This window comes from Oryx dammah, unplaced genomic scaffold (genome assembly GCF_014754425.2).
Source record: "Oryx dammah isolate SB20612 unplaced genomic scaffold, SCBI_Odam_1.1 HiC_scaffold_29, whole genome shotgun sequence".
NCBI classification, from domain to species: domain Eukaryota; kingdom Metazoa; phylum Chordata; class Mammalia; order Artiodactyla; family Bovidae; genus Oryx; species Oryx dammah.
This window is the reverse complement of record NW_024070213.1, coordinates 92,896,909-92,913,289: the sequence shown is the minus strand read 5'-3', so window position 1 is coordinate 92,913,289 and position 16,381 is coordinate 92,896,909. Positions and strand designations below refer to the sequence as shown.

General features: G+C 38.0%; 1 protein-coding gene across 2 annotated transcripts in view; it reads right to left on the bottom strand.

Moving 5' to 3' along the window:
• CEP83 (centrosomal protein 83) overlaps window positions 1-16,381 on the bottom strand; it is a 134,871-nt gene that overhangs the window by 85,009 nt on the left and 33,481 nt on the right. For both annotated transcript variants that reach the window (XM_040234404.1, XM_040234405.1), the window contains exons 2-3: window positions 3,900-4,173; window positions 3,341-3,491 (exon numbers count right to left, since the gene is read on the bottom strand). In XM_040234404.1, coding sequence (XP_040090338.1) covers window positions 3,341-3,491; window positions 3,900-4,072 — 324 coding nt within the window. In that variant the 5' untranslated portion in view covers window positions 4,073-4,173. The remainder of the gene's footprint in view (window positions 1-3,340; window positions 3,492-3,899; window positions 4,174-16,381) is intronic.

Below are 16,381 nucleotides of genomic sequence, written 5' to 3'. Positions count from 1 at the left end.
TTTCCCATATTATTTGCCTGCTAGGAAGCTCAGAGCAAAATTTATTACTCAGTTTGTCATTAATTTCTTAAGAATCTATGGTACAGAGATATTTGCCCCATTAAATCAAAGCATTCTTTGAAAAAACTGGTCTGTATAGTATTATAATATTTAATAGGACAAATGTTGGAGTGTTGAAGATTTGCTTTTATGGACTTAATGTAGGTAATGAAACATAGATGGTTGTATGATGAAGCATTCTTTTAGGTTTGTTTTGAGACAAGTAGCAGCAGTAATTCCATTAAAAATCTAACACAGCTTAATTTCCTCCTAATTTGGCATCAGTTTAACCCTCTAATTCTGTCTTTGGTGTATGTCGGCTTTGAGAAAGAGGGAGAAGGAAGGAAGATAGTTGTTTTTTTTTAATGTGTCTGCTTGTTAATAAGTTGCTTATGAAGTAGTCTTTAACCACAGTTAGAGACCTCACAAGACCGATTTCAGTGTTGTTTTTTCCTTTGTGGAGACATTTTTCTATCAGTATCATTTTCCTGCCATCTTCAGTTCATTTCCTCAGTTGTGTCTGACTCTTTGTGACCCCATGGACTGCAGCACGCCAGACCTCCTGTCCTACACCAACTCCCAGAGCTTACTCAAACTCATGTCCATCAAGTCAGTAATGCCATCCAACCATCTCATCCTCTGTCATCCCCTTCTCCTCCTGCACTCAATCTTTCCCAGCATCAGGGTCTTTTCCAGTGAGTTAGTTCTTTGCATCAGGTGGCCAACGTATTGGAGTTTCAGCTTCAACATCAGTCCCTCCAATGAACACTCAGGACCGATTTCCTTTAGGATGGACTGGTTGGATCTCCTTGCAATCCGAGGGACTCTCGGGAGTCTTCTCCAACACCACAGTTCAAAAGCATCAATTCTTCAGTGCTCAGCTTTCTTTACAGTCTAATTCTCACATCCATACATGACTACTGGAAAAACCATAGTCTTGATTAGACAGACCTTTGTTGACAAAGTAATGCCTCTGCTATTTAATTTGCTGTCTACGTTAGTCATAACTTTTCTTCCAAGGAGCAAGCGTCTTTAAATTTCATGGCTTCAGTCACCATCTGCAGTGATTTGGGAGCCCAAAATAATAAAGTCTGCCACTGTTTCTCCATCTATTTTCCATGAAGTGACAGGACCGGATGCCATAATCTTTGTTTTCTGAATGTTGAGTTTTAAGCCAACTTTTTCATTCCCCTCTTTCACTTTCATCAAGAGGCTCTTTAGTTCTTCTTCACTTTCTGCCATAAGGGTGGTGTCATCTGCATATCTGAGGTTATTGATATTTCTCCCAGCAATCCTGATTCCAGCTTGTGCTTCATCCAGCCCAGCATTTCTCATGATATACTCTGCATAGAAGTTAAATAAGCAGGGTAACAATATACAGCCTTGACATACTCCTTTTCCTATTTGGAACCAGTCTGTTGTTCTATGTCTTGTTCTACTGTTGCTTCCTGACCTGCATACAGATTTCTCAAGAGGCAGGTCAGGTGGTCTGGTATTCCCATCTCTTTCAGAACTTTCCAGTTTATTGTGATCCACACAGTCAAAGGCTTTGGCACAGCCAATAAAGTAGAAATAGATGTTTTTCTGGAATTCTCTTGCTTTTTCTATGATCTAGCGGATGTTGGCAGTTTGATCTCTGGATCCTCTGCCTTTTCTAAAACCAGCTTGAACATCTGGAAGTTCACGGTTCACGTATTGCTGAAGCCTGGCTTGGAGAATTTTGAGCATTACTTTGCTAGCATGTGAGATTTCTCTCACTGCTGTGTTTTCCAAATCTGCTCACACATTGAGTGCAGCACTTTCACAGCATCATCTTTCAGGATTTGAAACAGCTCAACTGGAATTCCATCACTGTCACTAGCTTTGGTCATAGTGATGCTTCCTAAGGCCCACTTGACTTCACATTCCAGGATGTCTGGCACTAGGTGAGTGATCACACTATCGTGATTATCTGGGTCGTGAAGATCTTTTCTGTACAGTTCTTCTGTGTATTCTTGCCACCTCTTCTTAATATCTTCTGCTTCTGTTAAGTCCATACCATTTCTGTCCTTTATTGAGCCCATCTTTGCATGAAATGTTCCCTTGGTATCTCTAATTTTCTTGAAGAGATCTCTAGTCTTTACCATTCTATTGTTTTCCTCTATTTCTTTGCACTGATCACTGAGGAAGGCTTTCTTATCTCTCCAAGCTATTCTTTGGAACTCTGCATTCAAATGAGTATATCTTTCCTTTTCTCCTTGGCTTTACAATTGCTGTACAATGTCACAAACCTCTGTCCATAGTTCTTCAGGCACTCTATCAGATCTAACCCCTTGAATCTGCTTGTCATTTCCACTTGCATAATCCTAAGGGATCTGATTTAGGTCATACCTGAATAGTCTAATGGTTTTCCCTACTTTCCTCAATTTAAGTCTGAATTTGGCAATAAGGAGTTCATGATCTGAGCCACAGTCAGTTTTCAGTCTTGTTTTTGCTGACTGTATAGAACTTCTCCATCTTTGGCTACAAAGAATATAATCAGTGTGATTTTGGTATTGACCATTTGGTGATGTCCATGTGTAGAGTTGTCTCTTGTGTTACTGGAAGAGGGTGTTTGCTATGACCAGTGCATTCTCTTGGCAAAGCTCTTGTTAGCCTTTGCCCTGCTTCATTCTGTACTCCAAGGCCAAACTTACCTGATACTCCAGGTATCTCCTGACTTCCTACTTTTGTATTCCTGTCCCCTAAGATGGAATGGACATCTTTTCTGGTCTAAGTAACAAGCATGAGATAAGCAGAAATAAACAGCTAGTGCTACTGAGCGATTACAGTAAGATAGCACAACTAATATCTACTAATTTAAAATCTGACAGGTAGCTTTGCTCTATTTTTTGAGCAAATAGAAAATGAATAGTGTAAAAAAAAACGTCAAAAGAAACTGTAGTTAGTACTTTAGTATCAACTATCTGTTACTTGAGCAACTCCTCAGAAATTCAGAAAATCTTCATTTTTAAAGTATGTTTAATTGTGAATTTTTATCAATTCAGACTGGCCTTTCCTCCAATTATTCTGAAGAGTAAGATATTATTTAAATCAGAACAGAAAATATAATTAAAATTTACATAAAATAAAAGTTTTGTGTCTGAATTCTACAAGTAGCTAACATTCTAAAGTATATGAAAGAAGATTAAATTATACCACTGGAGATACAACAAAATACTCATTATGGATACAGAGAGAACTTACCAAATTTACCAAAATTACATATGTATCTCCATTAAACATCTGACTAATTTATACTAATTTGAATGTATTTTCTTACCTGCAGCTTCATCTCTTCTAAGTCTTTAGTTTTCTCTACTAATTCTCCTCGTACCTCTTCAAGCAGCAGCTGAAATTTTTCCTGGTGAGTTTGCTTTTCATTTAAAACGCGCTTGAGTTCATTTTGTAACTTTATGTACTCATCTTGCAACCTAATTTTTAGAAAAAGAAGAATTTAAGTGTATCCATTGCTTTTTAATTGTACTACCTTAAAGTCAACCAACACTACAGAACAAGATCAACACCATATATTCTATTTAAACTTCCAAATATCATTGCTTTACCAAGTGTCACTTAACTATTAACACTGTAATTTCTGAATACAACTTTACAGGAAAAAATATTTAGCCACTGAGATACATACATTTTATATCCCACTTTCAAAATAAGACTTTAATAAATTTATAATCCACTTGATTTAAAGAGTATTTACTGTATTCAAAAAGTTTTAAATGTATACTGTACATTGTAACAAAATTATACTGTATGTTCCAGAGCAAATATTCAGACAAAATCAAAGTTTTTAATCAAGCCTCTCACGTCCAAATTTAAATAATTACCTTGTGTGTTCAGCTTTCAGAGTCTGATAATTAGTTTTATGATGTTCACATCGTAATCGTTCATCAGTTAACATTTTTTGGAGTTCAGATTGAGAATGTCTCAGTTCACTGTCTCCACCAGGAGGAAAAATGGTGGGAAAAGCGTCCATATTGGTAACTGAGTGGACAACCATGTAAAAATAAGCTCTGGCTTTCTTAATGTCTTAGTTTTCTTTCCAAGAGTATTTTCCACTTTCTTCTTGCTAAGGCAGAATCTCAGGAGGTCAAATTATACCTGTAGAGAGACATACACTTAATGATCAGTGAACTTCTTCAGTGTTATATATTTTCATCACTTGCTATTCTCCTTATCATTTCTATAACAAAACTCAATTTGCAGATTTTCAACTGTTCATAAAACAAAATTCAAAAATAAAGTTGAATCATACCTTCAGTCTTTTTTACTTCCATGCAGTTTCTGTGACCATCAAGGTCACATCTGCAAGCAGTAACCTAACTAGAAGTCTTGATTCTTCCTCTATAAGCAGTCCTGGATTCACATATCACCAACATTTTCTAAAGCTACTGAGGTAAATTTCAAGGGTGGATTCTGGGACAAAATCCATACTCTGAAACCAGGGGAAAAGCCATTTGGATCTTGGTAAGTGACTAGTGAGAGTCACAGTCTTCACAAAGATGAGCTTGAACATGTAATTATGTCTGTGATTAATGTTACAAAGGGTGTTTTACTTGACACAAGGTGACTGCACTTGGGCAGCAGATTCAGAGGAGAAATCAGTTAACACATAAATATTGGTCATCTATGTATCATGCACTGTGCTAAGGACAGGAAACTCAATCACCAATTCAGGATTATGAAAGTAACTGAATGTGTGCTTTATCTAGAAGTAAAAAACTGACAACAGTGTTCTTACTGTAAATAAAAACAAAAATTTTAATCAAAATAATTCTGCTACTTTTAACTTCATTTATCTTTCTCAAGACTATTATATATATACATATTTTTTCTCTCTCCCTTAGTCATGGGTAATTATGAATTACCTTTCCTTACTACAAGAGACAATCTTTAGCCTACACAAACCAGCCATTCAATTACTGAGTCTTGCCTGAAATACATCATTTCTGATCAATTAATGTGATGTCTACATACTACATAAAAAGACTTTTAAACTAAAAATGAGGTCACTTTGGTTTCCTGCTTTGTCTATGAAGAATCTGCCTGCAACGCAGGAGACATGAGTTCAATCCCTGAGGTTGGGAAGATACCCTGGAGAAGGAAATGGCAACCCATTCCAGTATTCCTGTGGGAAATCCCATGAACAGAGGAATCTGGCAGGCTACAGTTCACAGGGTCACAAAAATGTCAGACATGACTCAGCAATGAAAGAACAACAGAAGTCTTTCAAGGACGCTTTACTTCTTATTCTTAGGTTTAATGTGCACAAGGATTCAACCTTTGAAAATGCACAGTGAACTGTTTGTAGCAGCTACCTCAACATTATCCTGTTACGAGTATATGTTGTACATTTGCCATGGAATTTATAAACTAGATCATAAAATTGGCATGTAATTTTGATTCTGCTCTTTGATCCAAATTAATTTTTAAGAGACAGAAGCATACAATAAATGTATCTCATATTTTCTATTAATATCACCAAAATGTATTATAAGGCTTTGATTTTAATTAGCCAAAAGCTTAAACTATATTAGAAAAATCAAAGGCTACCCTTTAGTCCTACTACTAGTGAAAGAAAGATTTCCAAACTGAGTTTTTGGGTTTTTTTTTTTTTTATTCCAGTTAACTTGACAGTAAGGTAAATACTCTCACTGACCCCCTACCCAAAAATTAGTTAAGTCCTCACAGAAATGAAACTTTCCTCTTGGGAACTGAAATAGTCACTAGAAGTACTTACTTTCTAGGATTTAACTAACTTTAGAAAATCCCATTCTCATTCACCACCACATTACCTCATCTCCAATTCTAGCTTCTATGCAAACATATGTATAATTGCCCTCTTATATTTTCCCAAACCAGGAGGATTTCTCTGCTCCAAGATGATGTTTGCAAATGCATTACCTTTTTAAATGTTTAAACTTTATTGACTAATAAAGCTAGAATATACCAATACACATTACCAGTAAGTACCACACCGAAACACAAGATACACTTTCCCCTCGTACACGAAGGGGCTATCCCAGGTGGCTCAGTGCTAAAGAAATTGCCTGCAAATACAGGCGACACAGGAGAAATGGGTTCGATCCCTGGGTCAGGAAGATCCTCTGAAGAAGGAAATGGCAACTCACTCCAGTATTCTTGTCTGGATGATCCCAGGGACAGAGGAGCCTGGCATGCTACAGTCCATGGGGTCACAAAGAGTCAGACACAACTGAGCAACTAACCAAACATGCATGCAACACAAAAAAATCACGTTGCTAATTTCCACTGTGGATTATGTTCACATGTGCGTGCATGCACACACACACAAATCTATACTAAGCTTTCTGGAAAGCTGTTATTTTTGTTCAGTGGCTGTCATGTCTGACTCTTTGCGACCCCATGGACTGTGGCACATCAGGCTAACCTGTCCTTCACTGTCTCCCAGGGTTTGCTCAGATTCGTGTCCACTGAGTCAGTGATGCTATCTAACCATCTCATCCTCTTCCACCCTCTTCTTCTGTTTCAATCTTTCCCAGCATCAGGATCTTTTCCAGTGAGTTGGCTCTTTGCATCAGGTGCCCAAATCTGCTTATTTCCTGCCCAATCTTTTGAAAATAGCTGGATGAGTACCCAAATGTAATTACTACATAAGAATTTTCTCTGTGACATTGTTTTTAATTAAAAAAATGAAAAAATCAGAAATAAACTAAACTTCCACGAATAAAGGAAGGTATATCTACCCTATCATTACAAAAGATAAGTTAGATCTGGCTCCACAGTATGGTGAAGATCTGACTCCACAGTACGGTGAAGAGTATGACAGATACACACACGTGTTTACACACACATAGTCAATTAGTGGTACAGCAAGCTGAGAATAGTGGTAATTTCTGGGGAAATAATAACTGGGAGACTCTCTGACAGGAAAACTTCTACTTTCAATTTTATTGTTCAATTTTATTTTTAAAAATTACAAATTTTTTTTCAGCTAATGAACAATTCTATCACTATATTCAAATTACCTTAAACCAAATTCAACTACTTTGCCTTCACTCTACCTTCAACATCCTTACTTTCCAGCTTTTGGTACTGATACCAGTATTATGCTACCATTCATCCAAACTTACAACCCCAAAGTCTTCTCTGCTTTCTCACTCAATTTCCCACGCATAGACAACAAATACTCTCTTTAAAATGCACTCCATTCTCTCCATTCCTTCTTGACTACAAAAAGCCAGACTTGTATCACCTAGACTACTAAAGCTTTTTACTGTCCCTGTTTCCAATATTTTCTCTCTAGTCTACCCACCAAAGCACTGCCAAATTAGCAGTCAGAAAATTTTATTTCACCTCTCAGTTCAGTTGCTCAATCGTGTCCGACTCTTCGCGACCCCACAACTCACAGCACGCCAGGCCTCCCTGTCCATCACCAACTCCCGGAGTTCACACAAACTCACATCCATCGAGTCAGTGATGCCATCTAGCCATCTTATCCTCTGTCGTCCCCTTCTCCTCCTGCCCCCAATCCCTCCCAGCATCAGTCTTTTCCAATGAGTCAACTCTTCGCATGAGGTGGCCAAAGTATTGGAGTTTCAGCTTTAGCATCATTCCTTCCAAAGAACACCCAGGGCTGATCTCCTTTAGAATGGACTGGTTGGATCTTCCTGCAGTCCAAGGGACTCTCAAGAGTCTTCTCCAACACCACAGTTCTAAAGCATCAATTCTTCAGCGCTCAGCTTTCTTCACAGTCCAACTCTCACATCCATACATGACTACTGGAAAAACCATAGCCTTGACTAGACGGACCTTTGTTGGCAAAGTAATGTCTCTGCTTTTCAATATGCTATCTAGGTTGGTCATAACTTTCCTTCCAAGGAGTAAGCATCTTTTAATTTCATGGCTGCAATCACCATCTGCAGTGATTTTGGAGCCCAAAAAATAAAGTCTGACACTGTTTCCACTGTTTCCCCATCTATTTCCCATGAAGCATTAAAGAATGCTAAAAGGGTGGAGAAATTAAAATTACTAAAACACTTTAAAAAAGGGTTTCTCAACATAAAAGAGAAGTTTAAAAGGAAAAATATAGCCATATGCTTTTTTTATAAGCCATTTTTAAAACACAAGGGCACGGAAAAGTTGAAATTAAAATCAGAGAAAATAATACAAACACTAATAAAAAGAGATGTTAGAACTAATATTAACAGCAAATATAGTTGATTTTCAGACAAAAAATACCAGTAAAGATGAAAAGACACATTCATAATAAAAGGTTAAGTACACCAAAAAGATGTGATAATTTTAATTTACATACAACAAATGAGACAGTCAGAACTACAAGGAAAAACAGACAAATTCACAATCTTAGGGAGAGAATTTAACCATTATTCTTGGTAACTAATAGAACAAGCAGAAAAAAAATATCAGTAAGAAATACAAACAACTTAAACAACATAATTAACCAACCTGACCTGACATTTATAGAAAACTGTACCCAGTAAGTATAGAACAAATTCCTTATAAGCATGCATGAACATTTATAAGTGACCAATGCTGGATCATTTATAAATGACTATAAGACTATGTCAAAGCCTTTGACTGTGTGGGTCACAATAAACTATGGAAAATTCTGAAAGAGATGGGGATACCAGACCATATGACCTGCCTCTTGAGAAAACTGTATGCAAGTCAGGAAGCAACAGTTAGTACTGGACATGGAACAACAGGCTAGTTCCAAATAGGAAAAGGAGTACGTCAAGGCTGTAAATTGTCACCCTGCTTATTTAACTTCTAAGCAGAGTACATCATGAGAAACGCTGGGCTGGAAGAAGCACAAGCTGGAATCAAGATTGCCGGGAAAAATATCAATAACCACAGATATGCAGATGACACCACCCTTATGACATAAAGTGAAGAAAAACTAAAGAGCCTCTTGATGAAAGTGAAAGAGGAGAGTGAAAAAGTTGGCTTAAAGCTCAACATTCAGAAAACAAAGATGGTATCCGGTCCTATCACTTCATGGCAAACAGATGGGGAAACAGTGGAAACAGTGACAGACTTTATTTTTGGGGGCTCCAAAATCACTGCAGATGGTGACTGCAGCCATGAAATAAAAAGACGTTTACTCCTTGGAAGGAAAGTTATGACCAACCTAGACAGCATATTAAAAAGCAGAGACATTACTTTGCCAACAGAGGTCCATCTAGTCAAGGCTATGGTTGTTCCAGTAATCATGTATAGATGTGAGAGTTGGACTATAAAGAAAGCTGAGTGCCGAAGAATTAATGCTTTTGAACTGTGGTGTTGGAGAAGACTTTGGAGAGTCCCTTGGACTGCAAGAAGATCCAACCAGTCCATCCTAAAGGAAATCGGTCCTGAATGTTCATTGGAAGGACTGATGTTGAAGCTGAAACTCCAATACTTTGGCCATCTGATGCAAAGAGCTGACTTATTTGAAAAGACCCTGATGCTGGGAAAGATTGAAGGCATGAGAAGAAGGGGACGACAGAGGATGAGATGGTTGGAGGGCATCACTCAATGGACATATGTTTGAGTAAGCTCCGGGAGCTGGTGATGCAGGGAGGCCTGGCGTGCTGCAGTCTATGGGGTCACAAAGAGTTGGACATGACTGAGCTGAACTGAACATGCTAGATATCTCACATTAAAAATATACATATCTCACATGAAAAAATTATACAGAATATGTTTTCTGACTATAATTTAACTAAAACTCAATACAAAAAGGTAACTGGAAAAGTTACATATGCTTAGAAAGAAAACATTTCTAAATAACTTACAAACTAAAGAAAAGTGACTGTAAAAGTCAGAAAATATTTAGAACCAAAGGAAAATCAATTATTAAAACTTGAGGGATAAAGATATTTGCTTCCAGGAAGATGGAGCAGATGTACATTTCCCTAAGCCCAGTAATACAACAAAAAGTCTCAAATGTTATAGATATGACATATAGCATGACTCTGAAAAATGGAGACTAGAAGGAAAATCAGCTAAGAACCCTGGGACAAAAGACCAACACAGCGGCAGGCTCCCTGGATTTTCTTTTTTCCTCTTTTATGCCCAACTTGGAGGTGAAGAAGCTGGCAGTGAGTTCAGACCCCTCTCCGAATCCCACAAAATGTTTTAACCCGCTTCTTTAGCCAAACTAACAAGAAAGGGGAAGCACAGCAAGATTAAAAAAAAAAAAATTTAAGACAATAATGACCTACTACAAGCAAATACTATGGAAAAAGTTGTGGTTCTACCACTTCCACACAAGCAAAAGCCAAAGCCAGGCTGTAATCCCAACAATATCCTATCAGGGATGATATACAAGCAATTAGGAGGTTGGGACTTCTCGTCTCTGCTGAAAAGTAGTTAAGCCTCAAGTTCCTGAATGTCACTGGAGACCATGTGGGTCACCTGAACTTTCACTCCACCAAGAGTAAGCATTAGCACATCCCTCCATCTGTTTAACCGCTGTCCGAGAAGGCCTAGTGGAGAGTGAGGACTGGCACTACACAGCAATAACAAGGCCACCCTTTCTGCTGTGTCAGTAGAGACCCCATGAGAGGCCAAGGCCTCGCCACCCAACAAGAAAGTGAAAATCTTCCACAACTCAGGTGTCAACAGAGGCTAAGTGGAAAAACTGGACTTTCATCCCCAGTTGGCAATAATGTGATACCATTTCCCCTCTTCCTCCCTCACCAAAGAGATGTCCGGAAAAGCCAGCTAAAACAGGTTTAAGTAGAATCCAAAGTCTCATTAACATAAACCTCAAAGTTCCAGGTTTCAAAAGAAAATCACTGTCATATCCAGAATGAGAAAGATCTCAAATGTAAAAAGACAACTGCAAGATGCCAACACTGAGATGACAGAGATGTTAAAGTTATCTGACAAAGATTTTAAAGAAGTTATGATTAAAATGCTTCAGTGAGCAATCACAAACGAGCTTGAAATACATGAAAAAAAGAGTTACAACAAACAAATGTCTCAACAAAGAATTCAAGATATAAAGAAGAACCAAGTGGAAATTTTAGAAATTAAAAATACAATGACCAAAATAAAAATCTAAGTATGAGCTCAACAGTATGAAAAGATAAAGAACAAAGAATTAACTAGAAAAGAAATTACTCACTTTGAAAAGACAACAGATTAAAATAACAGCTGCTCAGGGACTTGTAAGAAAATAAAACATCTACCATTTGTGTCAAAGTCTGATTCCAGTTATATGATTATCCAAAAGAGGTAAATCCATAGAGACAAAGTAGATTGTTGGTTGCAAAGAGCTTGGGGTAGGGAATAGGGAATGACTGCTTAATGGGTACAGAGTTTTCTGTGAAGGTGATAAAAACGTTTTGAAACTAGAAGTGGTAGTTGTACAACACCATGAATGTACTAAATGGCACTGAATTGCACACTTTCAAATGGCTAATTTTGTTATATAAATTTCAACTCAATTTTAAAAAACTTAAAGCAAACCAGGAACTGAAAGGCACATCAATTTGATACAAGATGTGTTCAAAAAGAATACAGTAAAAACCATGCTTGATTTCAAACTCTTCAATGCTTGCCTTTGAGAATCTGATTAGTAAGACAAGGATGTCCATTATCACCAATTTTACTCAACTTTGTACTGAAGATCTGGAAAAAGACAAAGGTATAAAAGGTCAAAAAAAAAAAAGGAAAGAAAAAAACTTATATACTGAAGTTCTGATAGTATATATATAAAGTACAGAAGAATTTATAGAGAAATGATTAGAGGAAGGAAGTAGGACTGCTAAGGAGATTAACACAAAAAAACTGTATTCTACATACCAGCAACAGAATATTTTAAAAGATAGTCTTTGTTCATGGGTCCTGATACCTTCTTTTATGTTATGAAATCTTTCTTTGAATCTTTGTCCTATTTCTTCTGAATTATCTTTTTAATGTACTAATGTGTAGGAGTTATTACCTCATGTGAAATGCCAGGCTGGATGAAGCACAAGCTGGAATCAATATTGCTAGGAGAAATATCAATAACCTCAGCTGCGCAGATGACACCACCCTTATGGCAGAAAGTGAAGAAGAACTAAAGAGCCTCTTGATGAGAGTGAAAGAGGAGAGTGAAAAAGCTGGCTTAAAACTCAACATTCAGAAACCTAAGATCATGGCATCCAGTCCCATCACTTCATGGCAAATAGATGGGGAAACAATAGAAACAGTGAGGGACTTTATTTTGGGGGCTCCAAAATCACTGCAGATGGTGACTGCAGCCATGAAAGTAAAAGATGTCTGCTCTTTGGAAGAAAAGCTATGACCAAGCTACACAGCATACTAAAAAGCAGAGACATTACTTTGCCGACAAAAGTCTGTCTAGTCAAAGCTATGGTTTTTCCAGTAGTCATCTATGGATATGAGAGCTGGACTATAAAGAAAGCTGAGCACCGAAGAATTGATGCTTTTGAACTGTGGTGTTGGAGAAGACTCTTGAGATCCCTTGGACTGCAAGGAGATCCAACCAGTCCATCCTAAAGGAAATCGGTCCTGAATATTCATTGGAAGGACTGATGCTGAAGCTCCAATACTTTGGCCACCTGATGCAAAGAACTGACTGACTGGAAAAGACCCTGATGCTGGGAAAGATTGCAGGCAGGAGGAGAAGGGGACGACAGAGGATGAGATGGTTGGATGGTATCACCAACTCAATGGACATGAGTTTGAGCAAGCTCTGGGAGTTGGTGATAGACAGGGAAGCCTGATGAGCTATATCCCACAGGGTCACAAAGAGACACCAGTGAGTGACTGAACTGAACTGACTATGTGTAGGAATTCTTATAAAATTAAAATCACAATGAGAAAACCAAAAAGACTGATGATAATAAGTCTGGAGAAAACAGAAGAGACAAGTGACAGTATATCCACTTTTGGGAAAAACAAGTAGTATCTAGTCCTGTGGTTACTGCTGAGTTTTCTAAATTTGCTGGCATACTGAGTGCAGCACTTTAATAAAATCATCTTTAGAATTTGAAGTAGACTAGCTTTGTTCGTAGTGATGCTTCCTAAGTCCCATTTGACTTCACACTCAAAAAACGACTCTAGGTGAGTGATCACACCATCGTAGTGATCTAGGTCATTAAGACCTTTTTGGTACAGTTCTTCTGGGTAGTCTGGCCACCTCTTGATATTTTCTGCGTCTGTTAGGTCCATACAGTTTCTGTCTTTTATTGTGCCCACTTTTGCATGAAATGGTCCCTTGGTATCTCTAATTTTCCTAAAGAGATCACTAGTCTTTCCCATTCTACTGTTCTCCTCTATCTCTTTGCATTGTTCACTTAAGAAGGATTTCTTCTCTCTCCTTGCTATTCTTTAGAACTCTGCATTCAGATGGGTGTGTCTTTTCTGTTAAAGTGCTGCACTCAATATGCCAGCAAATGTGGAAAACTCAGCAGTAGCCACAGAACTGGAAAAGGTCAGTTTTCATTTCAATCCCAAAAAAGGGCCATGCCAAAGAATGTTCTAACTAGCACACAACTGCACTCATTTTACATGCTAGCAAAGTAATGCTCAAAACCCTTCAAGCTAAGTTTCAACAGTACATGAACCGAGAACTTCCATATGTTCAAGCTGGATTTAGAAAAGGCAGAGGAACCAGAGATCAAATTGCCAACATCCACTGGATCACAGAAAAAGCACGAGAATTCCAGAAAAACATCTACTTCTGCTTCATTGACCACACTAAAGCCTTTGACATCATAACAAAATGTGGAAAATTCTGAAAGACATGGGAATACCAGACCACCTGACCTGCCTCTTAAGGAATCTGTATGCAGGTCAGGCAGCAACAGTTAGAACCAGACATGGAACAACAGACCTGTTCCAAATCAGGAAAGGAGTACATCAAGGTTGTATACTGTCACTCTGCTTATTTAACTTATATGCAGAGTACATCATGGAAAATGCCAGGCTGGATGAAGCTCAAGCTGGATGAAGCTCAAGCTGGAATCAAGACTGCCGGGAGAAATAACAATAACCTCAGATACGCAGATGACACCACCCTAATGGCAGCAAGCAAAGAGGAACTAAAGAGCCTTTTGATGAAGGTGGAAGAGGAGAGTGAAAAAGCTGGTTTAATACTCAAGATTCAAAATACTAATATCATGGCATCCAGTCCCATCACTTCATGGCAAATAGATGGGGGGGAAATGGAAACAGTGAAAGACTTTATTTTCTTGGGCTCCAAAATCACTGCAGACAGTGACTACGGCCATGAAATTAAAAGACACTTGCTCTTTGGAAGAAAAGCTATGATAAACCTAGACAGCGTATTAAAAAGCCAGGCTTTGCTGACAAAGATCTGTCTAGCCAAAGCATTGGTTTTGCCAGTATTCATGTATGGATGTGAGAGCTGGGCAGTAATGAAGGCTGATCACTGAAGAATTGATGCTTTTCAACCGTGATACTGGAAGAGACACTTAAGAGTCCCTTGGACTGCAAGGAGATCATTCTGGTTAATCCTAAAAGAAATCAACCCTGAATATTCACTGGAAGGACTGATGCTGATGCTCCAATACTTTGGCCACCTGATGCACAGAGCCGACTCAATGGAAAAGATGCTGATGCTGGGAAAGATTGAGGGCAAGAGGAGAAAGGGGCTACAGAGGATGAGATGGCTGGATGGCATCATCGACTCAATGGTCATGAGTTTGAGCAAACTCTGGGAGATGGTGAAGGACAGGGAGGCCTGGCATGCTGCAGTCCATGGGATCCCAAAGTCAGACATGACTGAGTGACGGCACCACAAAGCAATATCTAAAGTTAAAGAAATGAATATACATTATGACACAGCAGTTCACTACTTGATATATATCTAATTAAAATGTGAGCAATTAATACAAGTATACCATGAGATACTGTTCATAGCAGTATTATTCCCAACTGAAACCTACAAACAAATCATACTGCCATTAACAGCTGAAGAGACAAACTGTGATATAAAGAAATCAGTACTATATGGCAATGAAAGCTATACACTCTACATAAGTATCACAAATATACTATTCAAACAAAAGAGACAGTCAAAAGAATATATACTCGTCTATTCCAGACATCTAAAGTTCAGAAAAAATGAAAAGAGGACAAAATGAAATTTAGAGAATATACACTTAGGTATGTCTGGGTTGTGAAACAATTCAGGAGGGAAAAAAAAAAAGGAAGTGATTAACACAGAAGTCAGGATAACCTTACCTGAGGAAGGCTGCTAGTAATCTAACTCTCGATCTCGGTTGTGGTTACACTGGGGTTTGCTTTGTAAATCACTCAGATGTGTACTTTTGTGTACTTTTCTTTTTTAAACTTTATTATAATCAACATTTTTTAAACAGATTTAATTTTGAATTTTAAAACTCAAATTTCTTAACTTTCATTCAAAACTTGGTCTCAGCATCGCCAAGGACCCTGGTGTCTTTTCCACTGCCCTGCCAGCATAATGTTGTCTTAATTATCCTCACAGCTGTGAGAGCAGCACAACTTCAGACATCACCTGGATACACAATAACATGTGTGAAGGACTATTTCTTTTACTAATTCTCTTCTGTTTAATTTCTTTACAGTTTTTGTTTTTAAGGTTAAATTTTACATATAATAAAAGGCATAAATTTTAAGTATACAATTCCATGAGCTCACAAAGGAAGAACCCAAGAGTATTACACTGTTATATTTAAACAACAAAAGCACATTTTGTTCTTTTACCGATACGCATTTGGATTATTTCCAGTTATTATGAATAAAGTTGCTTGTAACAAGACATTTTGTGGAAATATTTTCAGTTGGGGAGAGGTGTAAATATATAAGCGGAACTGCAAGATTATGAAGTATATGTTTATAACAAACTGACAAATCTTTTTCAAAGCAGTCGTACCATTTTCCATTTCAACCAACGTAAGAGTTCTTTACTCCACATTTTGGTCAACATTGTTGTCAGTTGTTAACAGAAAAACTGAGGCAAATTAAAATTTTCAAGTTTATAGGAGCATAAAGGATCAAACCCGGATCTCCTACATTACAGGCAGATTCTTTACCATCTGGAGCCACCAGGGAAACCCTCCATAGCAATTCCATTCAATTCAGTCACTCAGTCCTGTCTGACTCTTTGCGACCCCATGGACTGCAGCACGCCAGGCTTCCCTGTCCATCACCAACTCCCAGAGCTTTCTCAAACTCATGTCCATCAAGTCGGTGATACCATCCAACCATCTCATCCTCTGTCATCACCTTCTCCTCCCGCCTTCAGTCTTTCCCAGCATCAGGGTCTTTTCAAATTAGTCAATTTTTTGCATCAGGTGGCCAA